The sequence below is a fragment of the Gigantopelta aegis genome, chromosome 6 (assembly GCF_016097555.1).
Source record: "Gigantopelta aegis isolate Gae_Host chromosome 6, Gae_host_genome, whole genome shotgun sequence".
NCBI lineage: Eukaryota > Metazoa > Mollusca > Gastropoda > Neomphalida > Peltospiridae > Gigantopelta > Gigantopelta aegis.
In genome coordinates this window covers 33582556-33605876 of record NC_054704.1, presented here as the reverse complement: position 1 = coordinate 33605876, position 23321 = coordinate 33582556, and the positions used below count along the sequence as shown (strand labels likewise).

Below are 23321 nucleotides of genomic sequence, written 5' to 3'. Positions count from 1 at the left end.
GACCAGAAAAATATATGTGTCTGATGACAGGAAAATTACTGGCGTTTTAAGAAGTACAATATGTTTGTAGTTAAATCTCAGAGATTTACATGTCCTGACTCTACTGATGGAATGATTTCAGAGATTTAAATGTCCTGACTACTAACTGGATGATTTCAGAGATTTAAATGTCCTGACTCTACTAACTGGATGATTTCAGAGATTTAAATGTCCTGACTCTACTGACTGGATGATTTCAGAGTTTTAAATGTCATGACTCTACTGATTGGATGATTCAGAGATTTAAATGTCCTGACTCTACTGACTGGATGATTTCAGAGATTTAAATGTCCTGACTCTACTAACTGGATGATTTCAGAGATTTAAATGTCCTGACTCTACTGACTGGATGATTTCAGAGATTTAAATGTCCTGACTCTACTGACTGGATGATTTCAGAGATTTAAATTTCCTTCTGACTGTACCAACTTAAGGATGATGAGTCTTGTGGTCTAGTTTCCTAACATGATAAAGATGGGTAAAAAGCTTCTGTCTTCCCTCAGTGCTCAGATTGTCAAGCTTAAAGTAATGTGTGGCCTTTCTCTTGATCCTGCAGCCAAGGAAGAAAAGGCGGTGTTATCGGTGACCCCAGAACCGATTCCCTCGTACCGCTTCCTGCACACCTTATACAAGAAGAAGTCAGACAAACAGCTCAACATTGAAGTACGGGTAAGTACTCGGACAGTTTGTATTTATTTCTAAAATGTATTTACTACTGTAAAGTACTGGTACCAGTAATGTTTTTATTTATTAAATTAAATTAAAGGGGCATTCGCATGTGATGGAATTGTACTGTGAGAACACCTGAATCGGAACGACTTTAGTCTTATACAACAAATTGTGCCTGAATCGTACCGATTAGAACATGTTCTATTTCTCAAATCGTAACCTCTCAGCCAATGAAATCACATTAAAGTACAATCTTTTAGGTTTTTTACTTCCGTGTTTTTTTACTTGCTTATAAACATGTTAAAATGTCTGGATTTCATGGTTTAATAAAACCTATTGCTGTCGAGGTGTGGTCAATAATTGTTTTGTTACATAATGCCATCAGTAAATTGTCTACATTCATGTTTTCTTTATTTCGGTGGAAATTTGTAGGCACTTACATTTCCCACAAAATATTTTTAAACTGACAAGCTTTCACAAATCGCATGCGACAAGTCGGTGTGACTAATCACATCATCAGAACACTGCTTAAGGAGCTAAAAATTAGACAAGCAACTCAATATTAAGTTCAGGTACGAATGTATTCAAATTTTATTTATTTGTAAAATTACTTACTAATATAATGTACAGATAGATTCCATAGGGAAATTATTTTTAAAGAGAGCTGTCTGCTTAAAATGGGTAGCAACTTGAACAGGTTTGTTTGATTGTAGTAAATTGAAAAACACAAGAAATATTTTGAATTTTATGTAATGATTTGAGGCGTTTATTTTTTAATTAGTGTCACATATTTCTTGCACACTTCACACAAGTGAAAAATAGACAAGGATCAAAATATGTGTGAATTAATTCTGTCAGTATCCATCAAATTAATTCAATATGTAACAATTTTATAAAACATATTTGTGTAGCTGTAACTTAATTTACATTTAATGGTATTTTAATTACAATTACGGTAGAATCTCGTTGGGTCAAACTCAGAAGGGTCGAATACACTACAAGATTCCCGAGTTACACTTACACGTTGTTGACTGAATGGTTAGGTCAAACTACCCGGTGGGTCGAAAACATTCTCGAGCACCGACTGGGTTCGAGCAAACAGGATTCATCTGTATATTAAATTGGTTCTTGTGGTTTTCTTCTAATAAAATTTTGTATGATACTTCACCTTAATGCATGATTAATATGTTTGCAAATTAATTTTTATTGTGTTTGTAACTGTATGTATTTGTTTTTATTATGTTTCTTTTTCTCTATGAGTCTTATCTTTTATTTTATCTTTCTTTTGTGTATAGACTTTTATATCAATAAGAACATTTTATTATCCCAGCAGTCACTTAATGGGCAACACGTGTTCAGTACTTTCTCACTCAGAAATATCACTCATTTACCCTAATGGGCAATTTTATGTTTACCAACCAATAATCAACAATATTTTGTTACTACTAAATATGACATTATATAGCAAATATATAAAATGATATTATGTGTTCTAAAAAGTTTGCATTTATGCATTTATATATCCTGTTGTCAGTTTGTAACAAAATGTTCTTTTAAAACAATTTTTCGTTTTTATTCATACTTATGAAAAAGCTATATTTTGGTAATAAAATAGAATAATAAATGTTACACCTTTTAGTATAACTACCAATCAAATAAATTTCATTATTCACTCACTAAAAATTCTTGGCAAGTGAAAATTATTTTATTTGGATCATAAACTTGTTAACTCATTTGTTTGCATTTGTCCCATTTTCCTTAAATCATTAACATGAGAACGTTTTGTTATTAATTGACAACTGGATATAGAAATAAACTAACAAGTTTAATTTTGACTTTACAAAATATATATTCCATCATTTCTAAATTATTGATATTTTTACATATTTACTTATTCAAAGTACAGTCCAACCTGTGTTAAATAAGCATGAGGAATTATCAAACAAGATATTTCAGTTAAATCACACTCCTTAATTCCCCCTCCCCATGGTTGCTATGGGTGCACCATGACTGGTGAGTGATATGCCAGTGAGTGAAGCAGTCATTTTCACAATTTTCAGAGGTATGTGCTGTCCTGTCTGTGGGAGAATGCATATAATGATCCCCTGCTTCTAGTTAGTAGAGTAGCCCAAGTGGAAGGAAGAAATGTTTTATTTAACAACACACTCAACACATTTTTATTTAACATTATATGGTGTTGTTAAGAACCACATAGATAATGAGAGACGAAACCCATTTGTGTCAAAATATGGGCTACTCTTTTTGAATAATAACAAGGAGTCTTTTGTATGCACCTTTCCACAAGCGAGACAGTACATACTATGGTCTTTGATACATCAGGGGGCGGGGCATAGCCCAGTGGTAAAGCGCTTGCTTGATGCACACAGTCAGTTTGGGATCGATTCCCGTCGGTGGGCCCATTGGGCTATTTCTTGTTCCAGCCAGTGCACCACGACTGGTATATCAAAGGTCATGGTATATGCTATCCTGTCTGTGGGAGAGTGCATATAAAAGATCCCTTGCTGCATTGAAAAAAATGTAGCGTGTTTCCTCTAATGACTATGTGTTAGAATTACCAAAAGTTTGACATCCAATAGCCAATGATTTATTAATTAATGTGCTTCAGTGGTGTCATTAAACAAAACAAACTTTATTTATTTTGATACATCAGTTGTGGAGCATTAGCTATAATGAGAAATAAGCCAATGGGTCCACTGACAGGGATTGATCTTACACCAGCTGCATTAGGCAAGTGCACCATCTGTGGGAAAATGCATATAAAAGATCCTTTGCTGCTTTTTGCCTAAATGATGGTAGCTGGTTTCGTTTTTCATTATCTGGACCACATGTCAGATAACCATATGTTCATTACCAAATGGTCAAACTAACATGTGCTGAGGTTTTATTAAACAGATATTCCAATCCTTTCATTAAGTACACTGGCCAAGAAGGTATCTTCTGGTGTACAGTATCCTTATTTTGATGTTCAGTTCATATGGGAATATTTAATAAAATGTTTGCTGTACATTGCATTAGTCACTATTTCTGCTTCCATAATACATCATAACAGATTTTATATGTACCAGAAGTTTCTCCTTGTCCAAACCAGACCCCTGGTACACCCTTTTTCCACATTTCCTTTATCCTCTCTTGAGACAAGTTGCAAAGTATGAACAAGAAGTTACGGTGATTTGAGTTTATTACCCATATGGTTAAAATATCTTGGTACATATCAAAGTGATACATCCTACTAGAATGCCAAATGGGATGTAACACTTTGTGACATCATCGATTGGCGCATTACAACCTTACAGGAACGTCAACAAAATGAGTTGAGTGATATAAATTAGACCGAGTATGGGTAATAAGTAAGATATTAAACTCGCTACCATTTCGTATCATGTTTATGTCCCTCGTAAAATAATTTTCATTGTCATTTACTAAAGCTCGTGACAACTGAAAATTATTTCACTTGGGACATAAACATGACATGAAATGGAAGCGAGTTTAATATCCTATAATTCACTAATTATTTTGATGGTTCTTTGTCTCTAATTGATAACTTTACTATTTCAAGAAGGAAACACTTTGTTGTGATAGGGTTTTTTATTGTGATTTCTTTTTTTTCTTTCTTTCTTTTTTTCTGTGCTGCCCTGTCAAAGGGTTAATAAAAGACCTCTTGACTAAGTAGAGCTTAATGCCCAAGTCCAAGTCCAATATTTTTAACATGCTCATATACCACTAGAGTTTCAAGTATGTCTATCCTGGGTCCCGTCTCTGGATAGCCATTGACCTGACCCAGGACAGATGCAACTCAAAGGTCAAGAGCCTGGGCTGAGGTGTGATGTGTCATGTAAATTATCCCCTTCAATGGACCACAGAGTTACATCTCATTCAACTCATCCCTTCATGACCGCAATGACTGCATGGTATGTCAAACACTGTGCCATGTGCTCTGCTGTTTGTTGGCACATGAATGGAGCAGATTCCTTGCTGCTAATTGCCAGAACTAGACTGTATGTCGGTGGCAACAATCTAGACCTAAGTGTCACAATTAATAATGTTTTAAATGTTTTGTTTTTCCAGGCAATTGTACACAACCAGGAGGAATTCCCTTGTACAACAGCACTGTTACCAAGGAATGCAGCTAATAACAACAAACCTGAGATCATTACATGTGAGTTCTGAGGTTATTAATGTTCATGTTTACATTTGATTGACATTTAAATTTAGTTACCTTTGCAGACTTTGGGCATCTGAACAATTGGGAGGTGGGAGGGGGGGGGGGGGATACAGCTCAGTGGTTGAGTGCTCTCCTGAGGTGTGATGGGTTACAGGAACAATTCCCTTCGATGGACTTGAGTTTTTCCCCTTTCTAACTAGTGCCTCATGTTTCATAACTCCAGGACTGTGGTATGTACTGTCCTGCCTATGAGAAAGTATATATAAAAGATCTCTTGTTCCTTCATATATGGTAACAGTAGATTTCTTTTTTTTTTCTTTTTGAATATCCATATGCTATGGACCACATAGTCATAGTTTAAAATGTGTTACGGTGTTGTTAAACCAACATTTCTTTTCTTTTCTTCTGGATTACCAGTATCTGTTTAGCACATCAATTTATTAATCATTGGCTGTTAGATGTCAAAAATTTGGTAAGTCTGACATGTAGTTTTAAGAAGAAACTTGCTATATTGTTTCCATTAGCAGCGGGGGATGTTTGGGATGGGGAAAAAAAACAATCAGAGATTGGGTCTACTGAGAGGATTTGAACCTTGAACCCAAGCATCTCAAGCGAGTGCTTTACTGACTGAGCTAGATCCTACCTAAAAAAAAGAAGGAAGGAAATATTTTTTATTTAACAACACACTCAACACACTTTATTTACGGTTATATGGCATCAGACATATGGTCAAGGACCACACAGATACTGAGAGAGGAAACCTGCTGTCACCACTTCATGGGCTACTCTTTTTCAATTAGCAGCAAGGGATCTTTTATATGCACCATCAGACAGGGTAGTACATATCACGGCCTTTGATATACCAGTCATGGTGCACTGGCTGGAACAAGCGTTAGTGAGAGAAATTAGAGTAATGGTACTAGGGCTCTATTAACTTGCACTCTGGGTGGGGACTAGCACTGGGATTTGAACACAGTACCTACCAACACCAAGACTTATGTCTTAAACCTCCAAACTGACAGAAGCATTAACATGGACCCAATATTTGTATGAGAGACCCAGCATCTTAAGACTGATGGCTTAACCATTACAAAAACCATGGTCATCACTAGTTATCTATCTGTGTCTATGGGTAGATAAAATATGGCATGCTTCCATCAGACAACTGTTCAAGCATGACTGGCATGGACACAACCTTTGATTTGATCAAAAAGTTCTGTCCAAGATGGGCTATCATCATTAATACTTATAGCTTATAACAGTCATGCAAGGTGGGTTGGTTCAGAGGCTGTCATAATTAATACTGATAGCTTATTACAATCATGTAATGTAGACTGGTTCAGAGGCTACCATCATTAATACTAATAGGTTATAACAGTCATGTACAGTAGATTGGTTCACAGGCTACCATCATTAAACCAGATAGCTCATAACAATCATGTAAGGTACATGTACTTGTAGGTTGGTTAACAGGCTACCATCATTAAATCTGATAGCTTATAACAATCACGTAATGTAGATTGATTCAGAAGCTACCATCATTAAAACTGATAGGTTATAGCAATCATGTAAGGTACCTGTAGGTTGGTTAACAGGCTACCATTATTAAACCAGATAGCTTATAACAATCATGTAATGTAGGTTGGTTCACAGGTACCATTATTAAATCTGAAAGCTTATAACGATCACATAATGTAGATTGATTCAGAGGCTATCATCATTAAAACTGATAGGTTATAGCAATCATGTAAGGTACCTGTAGGTTGGTTCACAGGCTACCATCATGAACACTGATAGCTTATAACAATCAGGCAAGGTAGTTTGGTTCACAAGCTACCATATCATTAACCATGATGGCTCATACCAATCGTGTAAGGATAGATTGGATTATGTGTATCCGTGTCTACTGATTTGCTCAATTTAGCAGACACCCCAACAGGGTCGCGGTATGTCAACCACAAGCACTCACATTACAGACAGGTCCTTAGTCCAGTGGGTAATCATGGCAAGTTCACCAGGGTCCAGTGCGGTGGTGAAATACTGCCATGGTGTGATTGTATTCAGCCTCCAGGGAGTAGATGTGTGCACTGGACAGCCCACATAATATTATTTCATTGACATCATCTGATTACAGCCGGTCTCTGGTGACACTTCTCATCTTATTACTGGCCTGCAGGAAAGCAGTATTGAAGTATGGCTAATAACAAAGTAGACAGTATTCATACCATGTCGTAATTGGGTGAATATATTAATATAAACGAAACATTACAGATATACATGTGGATGGATGGATGGTTGGATGGATGGTTGGTTGGATGGATGGTTGGTTGGATGGATGGTTGGTTGGATGGATGGATGGATGGATGGATGGATGGATGGATGGATGGATGGATGGATGGATGGATGGATGGATGGATGGATGGATGGTTGGATGGATGGATGGATGGTTGGTTGGTTGGATGGATGATGGATGATGGATGGATGGTTGGATGGATGGATGGATGGATGGATGGATGGATGGATGGATGGATGGATAGTTGGATGGTTGGATGGATGGATGGATGGATGGATGGATAGACCAGCTGGTGGTTATGTGAGTAGATGGACAGATGGATGGACTGACAAATAGTCAGATGGATGAAGGAATTGGTGGATGGATGGATGGATAGATGGATGGATGAATAGATGGATGGACAGATGGATGGATGGACTGGCTGGTGGGCAGATGGATAGATAGATGGACTGACAAATAAACAGATGAGTGGAGGAATCAGTGGATGGATGGATGAATGGACAGACAAATTGATGGATGGAAAATAAAGTTTGTTTTATTTAACGACATCACTAGAGCACATTGATTTATTACTCATCATTTGGTAATTTTGACATATAGTCTTAGAGAGGAAACCCACTACATTTTTCCATTAGTAGCAAGGGATCTTTTATATGCACCATCCCACAGACAGGATAGCACATACCATTGCCTTTAATATACCAGTCATGGTGCACTGGCTGGAATGAGAAATAGCCCAATGGGCCCACCAACAGGTATCAATATGGGTAGGTGGATGGATGGACTAACAAATTAATAGATAGATGGACTAACAAATGGATAGATGGATGGATGGATGGATGGTCTAACAAATGGATGGATGGATGGATGGACAAATAGATGGATGGATGAATGCACAGATGTCTCACTGGTGGGTGTGTGGGCAGATGGACAGATGGATGGACTGACAAACAGAAAGATAGAAGGAGGGATGGATGGATGGATGGATAGATGCACTTAACAGAAATAGACTTCAGACAGACAGAGATTAGTTGCATGATTGTGTGTTGTGTAAATTTATAAAATAGATTTGTGAATTGTAAATAGTTCATCTGTTTGCTTTCCCATAATTAAAAAACTAAAAATAATTTTCTTTTAATTTCTAGTTTTCCTGGAAATTATCACAAATGTTTAATTACCATGGATGAAGTTTTTGAAATATTTTCTGATTTGACTCCATTTACAAGAAACAAGTCATTCTCTGTTCATATAATTCCTTTAAATAAAGATATATTGTTGTCTTAAATGAGCTTTGGATGCTAAACTTAACTTCCTCCCAGACAATTAGATACATCCTGTAGACACCATTCTTTAACTGTGGCACATCAGAGATTACCTCATGTATGTGTATAGATGCTATTTCTGGCAACTTTTTGCCACTTTATAAGCTAATTGTCTTTTTGACCGATTTGATTTATCGACTGGCAGAAAATTACTGTGGTCATTTAATACAGGTATTTAAGGTGTTGTCGTCCAATTTATAAGACCACTGGCTGTGTGAGATAGCTGATATATGCTAATGAAACTAAATTAAGGTCGAAAATAGTTTAGGAAAAAGAAAAATATCACTTGAGGGTACTTGGATCTCATAATTACATGATGTTCCAGTTTAAAACTTAAGGCTTTTTTTTTTTTTTTTACATCTAGCCATATGAAATTTATTTCTTGACTATATGATCATTTCAAATTTGTCTTGAATTCTAGAACCAATTTTGTTTAAAGCTTATCTGGAGATGAGTAGACCTTTAGGTTCATCATTAGTTTTAATATTCTGAACTGCAACAATCTCCACAATTCTGTCTATAACATAATAAGCAAAGCCTTTTTAACAGTTTCTCATCATTCTGATTGCTTCTCCTCTTTTGATCTGCACTGTTGACAATGTTCTGTATACTTGATGCCACATTTAATTCACAAGGATTTTTGTGTGTGCTCAGGTCTAGTCAACTACTGTACACACATCATGCTAAAGATTGTATTGCACATGAATTACATAAATACAACCTCAATGGGTGCTGCCATCTTTGGCACTTAATGGTGGCTGTGTATGTAGCCTTGGCTAATGAGATCTGGCTATTTACATGGCAGTCATATTTTGGGGGAAGAGCCCAGTGTATTGGACAGCACACCCCATCTAAACATCTGTGTGTGAAGCAAGGGTTATATCTAGTAGTATATACAATTACAAAATCCAAGTATCATTGGAGCTGGGCGGTATTGAAATTTCGGGTTTGGTACCAGTATTTTAGGGGTGATTTACTGCGGTATCGGTACGGTATTCAGTATTGACACAATACTGATACTGATATCGAGTGGTATTTTTGGAATACTCAGCTTTAAATGCATGCCCAAGTTAAGGCTCACCTGCTAATTTGTCAGCCATTTTGCATTGGTCAGATATATTGTTAGTGCTTGAGGGAGGGAGATATATTTCGGTATTTTGAAATTTGCCCAGCTCTAAGTAACATGAAAATTCTGGTATGTGCCAAACTGTTACATTAAGATTCAGAGGTTCAATAGACATTCAACATTAGGACAGATGACTATTGAATACTGGGGGAGAACAATACTGGAGGAGAATGAGGATTGAGATAAAGGATGAACTGTATTTGACAAAAGAATCTTTTCTTTATATGCCAAAAAAAAAAAATAATAATAATAATCAAATACCTTGAACTGAAATCTAGTACTGATTTGTAACAAAGAAAGTGTTAATCAAACCGAGTGTTTGTTGAGTTAAATCAGGACACAGATTGTAATTATCTTCTGCTGCTGATCGAGATAAGTGGGTTTTTATATGCCCAGCTGACTGTGAGCCATGTACAATAGCCGGTTGCAGTTTCTGTGCTATGCCATCAGATCAGCGGGTGAGTCTCCGTCAGTGCAGTCACTGCAATGTTATCTGCCTTTATGAGACGTCAATGCAGTCATTGCAATGTTATCTTCCTTTACGAGACCATATTTGCATTTTGTTTGATCTCTGGCTCTCTTTTGATTGCTTGATGTTGCAATGAAAATAAAAGCAGGATTTATCCAACAGAATAAGTCCACTTGGTTCCATGCATAAAAGATGTTTTGTGTAAATTGCCAACACCAAAAATAACAGTAAAGTCAAACCAGTTTTAACCTGCAGCACAGTCAAACCAGTATTAACCTTAGGGGTGACACAATACACCAATGCATCGATGCATCACGATATTACTGCTGACGATACGATACACCTTGCTTGTGTTTCGATTCTAATTTCGACCATGTGTTGATTCCTATATTAATTCCATATTAATTCCCCATTGTCCATTTGTACTGGTATGTACTTATTAACAAGTTATATTCTTGACAAAACAAAGACAGTGGACAAAGGTTATGTGCCTGCTTATGTGGTAGTTCTACGGGGCGGGATGTAGCCCAATGGTAAAGCGCTCGCTCGATGCACGGTCGGTCTGGGATCGATCCCCGCCAGTGGGCCCTTGGGCTATTTCTCGTTTCAGCCAGTGCACCATGACTGGTATATCAAAGGCCGTGGTATGTACTACCCTGTCTGTGGGATGGTGCATATAAAAGATCCCTTGCTGCTAATCGAAAAGACTAGCCTATGAAGTGGTGACAGCGGGTTTCCTCTCTCAATATCTGTGTGGTCCTTAACCATATGTGTGATGCCAAATACCCTTAAATAAAATGTGTTGAGTGCATTGTTAAATAAAACATTTCTTTCTTTTTTGGTATTTCTACATTAAAACTGTTTTTATAATCAGTGTTTTATTTTTATTTCTTATTTTTAAATCACTTCACCTAAGCTTCAATTTACTTCTTGTTTTACGGGGAAACCATCATGAATCAGATATCATGATATGTATCGTATCATATCGTGAGGTAGGTGTATCATGACACCCCTAATTAATCTGCACCAATACAGAGAGATCACTTTAATTAAACTTGTTGTTTCCTTTGACTGAATAAATCTGTGCATTAAATATCAAAAACTAATATTGGATTTTTATTTATTAAGTTTAATTATGTAACCTAGATGAAATAGAAAAAAGGACTGGGTTTGTGTGTGTGTGTGTCTGTGTGTATGTGTGTATGTGTCTGTCTGTCTGTGTGTGTGTGTGTGTATCTGTGTGTGTGTGTGTGTGCACGTGTTGTGTGTGTGCATGCATGTTGGGTGCGTGTGTTTGTTTGTTTGTGTGTGTGTGTGTATGTGTGTGTGTGTTGTGGATATCATTTCTTTTAATGATGAAACAGGCATAATATATGTAGCCATCAATGAAAATGATGCCATGGGATGTGATAAGAACATTTAACTGTATGCATAGTGCCAGGTTCACGAGGGCTGGGGAATCATGACTCTTTGTTTATCCACTTCTGTATTAAAATGATACAAAAGCCAGAATGCATGAAAATGCATCTACATAAAATGATTCACAACTATATATATATATATATATATATATATATATATAGCATAGGCATTGGAAACAGAGGATTGAGGAAAGTACTGAACCCCCCCAACTTTGAAAGTAATGCATTGTCTTTTCCAGTTGAAAATCAAATTAATATATAGCTCCCACTCCAGCGCCGTCATCTTATGACCTCTTTGCATTGATCTCTGTTGGTGGACCCACGGAGCTATTTCTTGTTCTACCAAGTGCACCACGACTGGTATATCAAAGGCTGTGATATGTGCTATCCTGTCTGTGGGATGGTGCATATAAAAGATTCCTTGCTATTAATGGAAAAATGTAGTGGGTTTCCTCTCTAAGACTACCCGGTATATGTCAAAATTACCAAATGTTTGACAGCTAATAGGCGATGGTTAATAAATCAATGTGCTCTAGTGGTGTTATTAAACAAAACAAACTAACTTTAACTTATGACCTTTATGGTAGTCACTCACTCACTCACTCTGTAAAAACAGATCATGATTATATTGTACTTTTTTTTATTTACATATACATCAAATTGAAATTTGTTAATTGGTTTTATTCATTATTAGAAATATACTAAAAGGCATTCGACTCTTTCTGTCAGTTTCCCCCGACTCTGTTTTCTGAGCTGTCCACACCATCGCTTACCTGTCTCCACTTCCTCCATGGGTGCAGTCTCTGTGTATTTCCCTGCACCCACCTGGCATCCTTGCCCTCTGCCGCTAATAAAGCTGGTCTGACCCACGGCACTAACTAACGACCGCTGGTAGAAGGGGTGCATAGTAGGTGGTTACAAGTGCCTCTTAACAATGCCAGAAGTAACTACTGAACACTCCCCGAAGTGGTCAGACTAAGCCCACAGCTAAAAGCTGATGGGGAATGGCAGGTGTGTGGCACAGATAGCCACAAGAGACAAGCACCTGTCATGGTTGGAGAGACAAGGACTGGGATGTGGAGGTGGACAGCGAAAGAAGTTGAAAGATAGAAGGAGTTGCCAGATCAGGAAGAAATGAGATGGAATTCAAAAAGAGAGAAAGGAAAGGGGGCAGTGGGATAAAAAAAAAAAAAAAAAAAAAAAAAAGCAAAAGTTATTGTGACACACAAAACACAAAGATAATTTTACTGCCGTGTATGAAATGTTATAACATGGAAAGAAAAATGTCCCAAGGTATGGAAATGAGCAATAATCCATGAAAAGGGTGCACCTGCCATATGCAAATGAGCCACATCACTAGAGGGGGTCCAGCGCGAAGTTCACACTGTCGGTAGCAAGTGTGTCCACCTTGATCATTGATACAGGCCTGGTACCATCATCTCATTGAGGCCACTAAATGATGGAGACAGTTCCTGGGATTGCCTGTTTCGCAGATGCGTGGTTCGGATTCATGTGTCTTGGCGATGGTCCCTGACATGGTTGTTTTGTTGATATCGTTGCCATAAGTGCCATATGGTGTTTCTGTGGACGTTGAATTGACGTGCGACATCATGCTACGAGGTCCAAGATTTAAGCATCCCTATGACTTGCCATCTGTCATTTTCACTGAGTCGTGGCATGATGAAATTGCATCAAACAGTTCACTAATGGTGTTTTTCTGACTTCTGGACTTCTGAAGGCTGCACAGAGTGGAATGATTTGCGACTGAATGTCTGGCCTTTTATGGTGAACACTGGACAGAATTTCTCCTGAATATTCCATGTTTCTTGCACAAAGCATGCAATCGCTGCAAAAACTGCTTGGTTGCATTTCTCTGAGCTGTTTCATGCACATTTTCTCTGGTTTACATCCATAAATCCATTCATAAATTTATTACTCCAAACAGTCCATGTCACAGTAACTTTTGCCTTTTAGTATATAACCATTTGTAAGATTATGTAAACTGAGTGTTACATATTTTATGGATATATCGGATATTCTGTAAAAAGGCTTCCTGTTTACTTGCATGTTTTCTTTGTTTATCCGTGTTACAAAACATTTACACTCAACACCAAAACCTGACGACCAATACATTCCATAATATTTCAACATGGTCTAGCCATTTAGTGACACACATTTAAAGTGAAATCAATACACTGTCAAAACAGCTAATTGATCTGGACACAATGTTGTATTATAACCATTGTTTCTACACAATCGCCTTGCACAATACCAGCTATTCTGCTGAGTGATGCTGGTGAATCATTCACAAAACCAACACTAGAAATATAAAGGCGATGGAGTGTAAAATCAACCAACTGTTTGATTACAAGAATATGGGTGAACAGGTTTCTAAATACTGTTTATGTATTGAGTTTGTGAAGCGTTAACCAATACTGTTAGCATTGGAACATTACACTGGCATGAGCAAGAGGTAATCAATCGATGTTCAGTTTGATGATTCAGTGGTTAATTCATAGTGCATGTGATCAAAGCTGGAAGGAGCTAGGTTCAAATCACAGTACTGACCTCAACCTAGAATGTTTATTAACCACTATTTTTAATCAGGTGCTATAAATACTGATTAATGTAAGAATAACTAAACATTTCACCAGCATTTTGTGTTCTTTTTCTTTTTCATCTCTTAGAAATTTGCAGATACGTGTAATTCAATTATAAATTAATGTAAGAATAACTAAACATTTCACCAGAATCGTTCCATTGAAGAGAGTGTCTCGTTTTTTATTCTATTTGGTTGGAATTAGAAATGATTTGACTTAACTTGTTGAAGGTGGTTGTAGTGCAAGGGTAACTCTAATCATTATGGTTTAAAAACAGTGTTAATTCCTGCATCTACAAGTGAATGCCATGAATTGTAATGAGCGTTGCTTCCCAAACTCCACGAGCTATTCTCTTTATCTGAGGTGGAACAAGAAACATCATTTTTCTAGTTTAATTACAACATAGCCTAATGTTTGCTCGGTTACGTACAACCAATTAGTTGTGGCATACTTTAAATATGACACTGCACAGAGGCTGTGGAATGAGGGGTTGTGGGGGTCATGCACTTCCCCCTCCCCCCCCCCCTCCCCCAATTACTATGCTCAGAAGGCTGAAAATGCCATATTTTAACACCTGGAATTCAAAACTTGTATTTTGATCGACCCCAAACCATTTAACTGACAAAGACACACCCACCCATCCCCCCCATTTTCAACTATAATCAGTAGGCACAGAGCTCATATGGGCTACTTCTGGTATATAAGGGACATTTTATAGTCAAGCATATTTTCACAGACAGGACAGCACCATACTTCAGCTTTTTGATATACCAGTCATGGAGTACTAGTTGGAATGGGAAATAATCTGATGGGTCCTTTATGTGGAATTGATCCTACACCTCAAGCAAGTATTTTGACCCATGAGTTAGATCCAGTTCCAATTTTTCCATAGACATGATGATACATAAAACAACCTTTGACATAGTAGCAGGGGTTGAAATTAGTTGAAATTCCTGCAGGACATTCAGTCAGGTAAGCTACAAATTCTACTGGACCAAATCAAAACTTGTCAGACCAAACATGATCATAAAGTATAAACACAAAATAATTGCCAGTCTGATGGGGACGGTAGGTAAAAATATTGGGATGGCAGTATTGCGAGCCCTGAATAGTCATGAAACACTGGTTGGAATGGGAGATAACTATGGGTTCATAAAGTGGGAATTGATTTTAGATTTCACCCCGTTCCTTTCTTTTGCAAGAACATAAGTATCTAAAATATCTTTCACATAATAAATGATTATTAATATTATTAAAAGTGCCATTTGTAGCCAGGCAGTTTTTATACATGGTGATCTTTATTGTAGCAAACATAACTGTAGCGTATCAGTTACATGTTTATAAAGCCATCTCCATTATTTGTCTTCTTTTTTTTAAATGTCTTTTATTTTGTATTTATTCACCTTTATGAGAGAACTTAAATCAAGTTTAAACTTTGATATCACAATTTGATAACTGGTTACCTTTAGACTAATTGGCACCAAGAAAATTGATTTTTCTAAAAATGTTTAGTTTTTTAACGATTAATCGAACTTCAAGTTGATCATCTGCACTAATGGGCCACTTCGTGCAAGAGGTTCTCATGAAAAAAAAATCAAAAACATAATTTGGCAGATATTTTGTTAAAAGGCATATTCATGTATTAAAATACCTTGTGGTAGTTGGGACATGAAGTTCATCTGGTTTTAATGAAATTATAGGTATAAAAGGCACATTCAACTTCCTTTACATTAAATATTAAGCATTAAAATTTTATTTTAATTTATATCCTGTTCTAAAATTATATGGTTGTCATAATCAGAAAAAAAAGGTATTTGTACATGGTAAATATTTACAAATAAACACTCCTAAAAGAGTATAAATGTGAATAAATAATGGGAAAGTTGTTGTTAGAAAATAATGCCCCATTTAGTGATGTTTTCCATGTGCCTAATGTTTGGTATGGCCATGACATGGCTGCCACGATCCACACTGCTCATACATATGGAAGAACTGCTATTGATGATCACAGAATTGATTTTTTGATACGTCTGCTTTCTATGTTCTGCATGGGTACTGTGGCAAAAAAAAAAACTGCACATGAAAATGGTCCTTATGGTGTCCTGGGTAGAGATTATGACATAAAATGTGCTGAAAACAGTTTATGGAACAGTTTGTCAATTATTTAATTCCCAAAGTGATATCACTTAGGGAATAATCAAATTCTCATTGCATATCAGAAATCTCATACTGCAGACGTCCTGTTGTCATCATTTTTGTATTGTTCAAAAGGAGATGTGCATTAACATTTAGAAAATTAAATTTGTTAAATGACCATAAAAAGCATTCAGACAGTTAGTACACCAAGGTTGTCAATTTGACCTAACCACATAGGAGTGTCATGTAAAGACATGATGTCACAGATGTGCAAGTGTGTTATATGATATTTACAGCACCACTTATGTTCATTGGTGTGGGTAATAAAGTATAATATTGTTTGACAGAAAGCTTTTAGAATTCAGTGAGCTGGATGTAGCTTAGGGCAGTTTTCTGATGTATGATAGGTCGTAGGACAATCCCTGCCAGTACATGGATAAACCAATATATAGTCTATAAAACCATAAACTGTACACTATAAACCATTCCATCTGTTGCTTCAATCATGACTAGCATAACCTGTCTGTGTGTGTGTGTGTGGTGTGTGTGTGTGTGTGTGTGTGTGTGTGTGTGTGTGTGTGTGTGTGTGTGAGAGAGAGAGAGAAAGAGAAAGAGAGAGAGAGAGAGAGAGAGAGAGAGAGAGAGAATGACAGGGTAGTGAGTGAATTTATCTGAGTGTGATTCTGATCAACCAACTACCCTTTTCATGTAATTCTCTCACCATGCGTTTATTCCCATGCCACTATATATATTATGTATTATGTATTTTGTATCAAGTACTATGTATTATCCATTAATCATTGTGCATTGTCTTTTATGTATTATGTATGTATGATAATCTGTACTGTTCAAACTCTCTACAAGAGGAATAAAGAATATATATATATATATATATCCTGTTTGTGGTGAAAAACTCTTTGACAGGCATAGTCTATCCTGTTTGTGGGGAAAGACTTCTTGACTGTCGTATGTTATCCTGTTTGTGGTGAAAAACTCTTTGACAGGCATAGTCTATCCTGTTTGTGGGGAAAGACTTCTTGACTGTCGTATGTTATCCTGTTTGTGGTGAAAAACTCTTTGACAGGCATAGTCTATCCTGTTTGTGGGGAAAGACTTCTTGACTGTCGTATGTTATCCTGTTTGTGGTGAAAAACTCTTTGACAGGCATAGTCTATCCTGTTTGTGGGGAAAGACTTCTTGACTGTCGTATGTTATCCTGTTTGTGGTGAAAAACTCTTTGACAGGCATAGTCTATCCTGTTTGTGGGGAAAGACTTCTTGACTGTCGTATGTTATCCTGTTTGTGGTGAAAAACTCTTTGACAGGCATAGTCTATCCTGTTTGTGGGGAAAGACTTCTTGACTGTCGTATGTTATCCTGTTTGTGGTGAAAAACTCTTTGACAGGCATAGTCTATCCTGTTTGTGGGGAAAGACTTCTTGACTGTCGTATGTTATCCTGTTTGTGGTGAAAAACTCTTTGACAGGCATAGTCTATCCTGTTTGTGGGGAAAGACTTCTTGACTGTCGTATGTTATCCTGTTTGTGGTGAAAAACTCTTTGACAGGCATAGTCTATCCTGTTTGTGGGGAAAGACTTCTTGACTGTCGTATGTTATCCTGTTTGTGGTGAAAAACTCTTTGACAGGCATAGTCTATCCTGTTTGTGGGGAAAGACTTCTTGACTGTCGTATGTTATCCTGTTTGTGGTGAAAAACTCTTTGACAGGCATAGTCTATCCTGTTTGTGGGGAAAGACTTCTTGACTGTCGTATGTTATCCTGTTTGTGGTGAAAAACTCTTTGACAGGCATAGTCTATCCTGTTTGTGGGGAAAGACTTCTTGACTGTCGTATGTTATCCTGTTTGTGGTGAAAAACTCTTTGACAGGCATAGTCTATCCTGTTTGTGGGGAAAGACTCCTTGGTTGGTATATGTTATCCTATTTGTGGAGAAAAAAATTCATAGTCTATCCTGTTTGTGGGAAAGACTCCTTTGCTGTCATATGTTATCCTGTGTGTGGGGAAAGACTCCTTGGCTGGGAGTGCAGGGAACATTTTGTTTCCAAACCTTGATAAGCAATATTTCTAGTCAATTGAAAATTTATTAGCAATTGCTGTTTAATATTTTAAAATTGTGTAGCGATCTCTGAAAGTTACTTAGAGAATTGTGACGTGATGCTGAACACAATGTTCCCTGATATGATATCCTGTTTGCTACCCATGCTGCTAATTAAACAATAATATGTATTGCCATGTATTGACAATGGGTCTCTAATTACATAGATTAAAAATTCTGAAATTTGGTGAGGGGAGGGAGGGTGGCTGATTAATATGTGAGCATAGAGCTAAACATTTTTTTCAAAATTTTTTGAATTAAAGAAGCATTGCTGTAGACCACACATACCACAGCTTTTGATAAACCAGTCATGGAGCACTGGTTGGCATGGGAAAGAACAGATTGGATTCACCAAAGGGATTTCTTCTTATAATGTATCGCACTGCAAGGCTTAGTTAAAGATGCGTGTTTGAAACCCCAGTGGTATATGAACTAGTTACCTACCTACCTTAGTTAAAGATGCGTGTTTGAAACCCCAGTGGTATATGAACTAGTTACCTACCTACCTTAGTTAAAGATGCGTGTTTGAAACCCCAGTGGTATATGAACTAGTTACCTACCTACCTTAGTTAAAGATGCGTGTTTGAAACCCCAGTGGTATATGAACTAGTTACCTACCTACCTTAGTTAAAGATGCGTGTTTGAAACCCCAGTGGTATATGAACTAGTTACCTACCTACCTTAGTTAAAGAACTGCTACAATACTACAGTCTGTAGACAGCATTTGTATGGTGCATCCTTTGACACACATATGCATTTATAATTTTATCTAATTTGTTAAAAACAATGAATTAAATTAGGTTTTTTTCTTGTTAAAGTGACAGTGTTTTGTATTGTTTTCCAGATGACCATAGCCGTGTAATTTTGCGAGACATGCCTCCAGGCTACAATAATGACTATATCAATGCCAGCTTCATTGATGTAAGTAATCCAGTTTTCTGAAAGTATTCAGACATTTGTGCAGGGGGTGGGTGGGAGGGATTTTTGGGTCAAAACCACCCCTGCTAAAGCTTTTTTTCAGTATATTTTCTGTGGATCATGACTCAACCCCCTATAAATTTCATTGCCACAGTCTAGACCCTCTCCTGCTAAACTTTCCGCACACATGCTGCCTGGTATTGGATAACATATTATTACTATCACTACTTGTGCCTGATTCTTTTGTTCTTTGTACAGTAAAATATGTTTTCAATCAGTCAGTCAGTACAACATTTGAATAATATGTTATTATACTGTATTGAATTGTATTGCAAAGGCGCAGACCCTAGTTTTAACTCGTACAAAATGGACACTAAGTTTTGTTAATTTACAAACTTGTAACTCATTTGGATAAAGTTACAATAGAGTGAAAGAATAGTCTGTGATGTTAAAAGAGGAAAATTAATATCCTTTAAAATAGACTAGAACTCGAATCAGTAAACCGCTATTTCTCAGATGCACTTGCATTTTTAAAAATATGAAAAATGCTATTCTACAAATACCAGGATGACCAAAAACACTTCGGTTCTACAGAAATGGATAATCTAAAGAATAAAATATAAGTAATGTTTGATTTCAGTGATCATAAATGGCTCTAATATGCTGTAGTGTTTAAAGTGTCCTTTTAAGAAGAAGCTTCCTGGTATTATTTGTGTTTAAATTAGTCATGCCAGTATTGTATAAATAGTATTTAGTTATGACTGATGTGTTGATGAGACTTACTGCAACTAAATACTTATCTGTCTGAGGGATTGTGAAGGGACATCATGTCAAAAAGATTAGTTATATTTATCTTATCTTTAAAAAAACAGGCAAAATAAAAATAAAAATCTTCAAATAAATAAACCATGAAAGGCCAAGTTCCATCTCTGGTGCAGATGGAACACTGATAGAAACTGTATAGTGCTGTAAGAAAATACTCATACATTAAAACTGATTCATACAAATGGAGAATACCTGAGATAGATTATTAAAGAAGAAAGGAATGTAAAGAGAAAAAGAGAGAAAATGCATTTGTTAATTCATTGGACATTGATGACATAGTGAAATGACATTTTCTCGTTCCAACCAGTGTACCAGAACTGATCAAAGAAGTGGTATGTGCTTTCCTGTTACACATACAGTGTATGTGGGAAAGTGCATATAAAAGATCCCTTGCTGTATTACATAAAATGTAGCAGGTTTTCTCTGATGACTGCGTGTCAGAAGTACCAAATGTTTGACATCCAATACATGATAATTAATTAATCGATGTGCTCTAGTGGTGTTGTTAAACAAAACAAACTTTAGTAAAATGACAAGTAAAACATTTGAAAGTTAATTTCTAGTTTTGTTGTTGTTTTTTTAGTTCACATAATATTCAGGAAGCTGGCTAACACAAACACATTGGGCCGAATTTACAAAGCCTGTTTCTGTCATATACGTGTGTAACTATTACATATACATTTACAATTCTCAAACATCTGCGTTTAAGAAAAACAATCTTTGCAAATTCAGCCTGTGATTATCATCATGATCATCATTGTCATTACTGTTACTGTATTGCTGATATACATAAAAACAGAGTTAGTTTTGTTTAACTACACCACTGGAGTACATTGATTTATTAATCATCGGCTATTGGATATCAAACATATAGTCATTTTGACACAGTCTTAGAGATGAAACCCGTTACGTTTTTCCATTAGTAGCAAGGGATCTTTTATATGCACCATCCCACAGACAGGATAGCACATACCACAGCCTTTGATATACCAGTCGTGGTGCACTGGCTAGAGCGAGAAATGGCCCAATAGGCCCACCAATGGGGATCGATCGTGCATCAAGCGAGTGTTTTCCCACTGGGCTACGTCCCACCCTTTACTGATATACAAGTCTTTGTGTGCCTTTACTGTTATTTTAAATTATAGCTTTTTAATACAGTTTCTTTACAATCATGTTTACTTTAACCCTACTAACAGTACATTTTGGTTATTGCCTATGTCGTAGACTTGTGACTCACAAGTCATTATAAGTTCTTGTATGGAATGTTCATATAAGAAGAATATATCTTTTTTAACAAACTGATGCCTCAGGTGTTTTATTTGTAGGATGAAAAGGTTATAGGAGATTGGAGTTTAATCCTTAGAAACTAGGCCTTTGTCCATCTGTCATCTTCTCAAATGGTAATAACGGACGTATCAGATGTTTTTTTGTTAATGTCTGACATCAAACATATCTGGCTACAGGCCTCTGTGTGTTGTGATGTGTTTTAGCTTGTGTGGAGGTGACACAGTTCTGTAGTCCATCCCAAATTCTTGTGATTAATAACAATTAATTTTTTTCTTCAAAAAATTTAGTAATATTAAGTATTTTGATCTTGACTTATTTGTATTAATTTGTATTATTATTTTTTTAGGGGTACACATTGACTAAAGAATATATTGCAACACAAGGTGAGTGTATTTACTGATTATTACCACTTTTATACTCAATGAAATTAATTAAAAGCCAGTAGATATTTTCAGAATTTTTCTTTGAAGGGCTGGAAGTAGCCCAGTGGTAAAGTGCTTGCCTGATACGCAGTTGGTCTGGGATCGATTCCCGTCGGTAGGCCCATTAGGCTATTTTTCATTCCAGCCAGTGTACCACGACTTGTATATCAAAGGCTGTGGTATGTGCTGTCTTGTCTGTGGGATGATGCATATAAAAGGTCCCTTGATACTAATGAAAAAATGTATCGGGTTTCATCTCTAAGACTATATGTACAAATTATCAAATGTTTGACATCCAATAGCCGATGATTAATACATCAATGTACTCTAGTGGTGTTATTAAACAAAACAAATTTTATCTTTTTTCTTTGAATATTGCTTTTTTTTTTTAAAATGATTCTTCAGCGTTGTGACATGCTATTAAACATAATAATTTAAACAACAATTTAGAGCAAACAACATGACAAATATCATTATGAACCAACATGTAATGAATCCTAGCTGAATTCACATTTCGATAGTTTCATAAAAAAATAATCCACAAACTATGTGAATCTGTGAAGACGTTTACACATAAGTTTGTGGATGATTTTTTTTCATACCCCGATGAACATAAAAGACAATCCTTATAATTAAATTTAAAACATACTTGCTAATGATGACACTAAAAGTTCATATTTTATTTTGATTTATTTTTTGGTTCTTAAACAATAATTCTTAATAAGAAAAACTATCAATATAAAGTGATGTCATCAGATATGAACAAATGAACAAACTTGCATTGTTATGGCTGAACCAATGGGATGACATTATATAATAATTAATGTTACGGACATTTAATTATTATTTGATCATCAGATGTTTTGTTAAACATTTGGTATTTATTACTACATTATGTGGTTTAGAAAACATTGCGTAGGCTATTCTTTTTTCCCATTATATGATCACAATGTAAATGTAAAATAACATCTAAACATTGAAGTAAAATCAGAAACAAAATAATAGTAAATAAATAAAACAAAATACAGTCAAACCCACTTATTTGCATACCCTCGGTGAAGCTCGAGCATATGCAATTAACCGGGTTAGTTGATTAACAGATAGTACCAACTTTCACTTTGTAACAGCCATCTAACTACAAAAAAGCATGGGAGACAGTCTAACACAGTGTGGTACTTCATACCGGAAGTATTATAGTTAACACAAACATAGCATGTATTGGCCATAAAATATTCAACTTTTTATTTCAGGCCTTTTACTTGTTTGATTTTTTAAGTATCAAAATCAAATACCTTCTGGTAGAAACATTTGTCATTACATGGTTATATAAATAATTTGAAGATCAAATGTACAACAATGATACAAAGAACAATATTTTAGCAAAAAAAACACATTTCAGACTTTTTTTTCTCTTTTTTCAAGTATCTGCTGCAAAAACAAATATTTACCAGTAGTTTTTATCATACAATAATGTCTTGTCCCAGACTGATTTAAATTGA

The 23321-nt window shown here is 36.1% G+C and overlaps 1 protein-coding gene across 1 annotated transcript in view; it reads left to right on the top strand.

The window, feature by feature from the left end:
• LOC121374495 (receptor-type tyrosine-protein phosphatase C-like) overlaps nt 1–21800 on the top strand; it is a 54168-nt gene extending 32368 nt beyond the window's left edge. Inside the window, exons 4-7 of the mRNA XM_041501593.1 lie at nt 596–708; nt 4795–4885; nt 19215–19291; nt 21747–21800. Of these exons, the coding sequence (XP_041357527.1) occupies nt 596–708; nt 4795–4885; nt 19215–19291; nt 21747–21800 (335 nt within the window). The remainder of the gene's footprint in view (nt 1–595; nt 709–4794; nt 4886–19214; nt 19292–21746) is intronic.
• Nucleotides 21801–23321: the final 1521 nt, after the last annotated feature.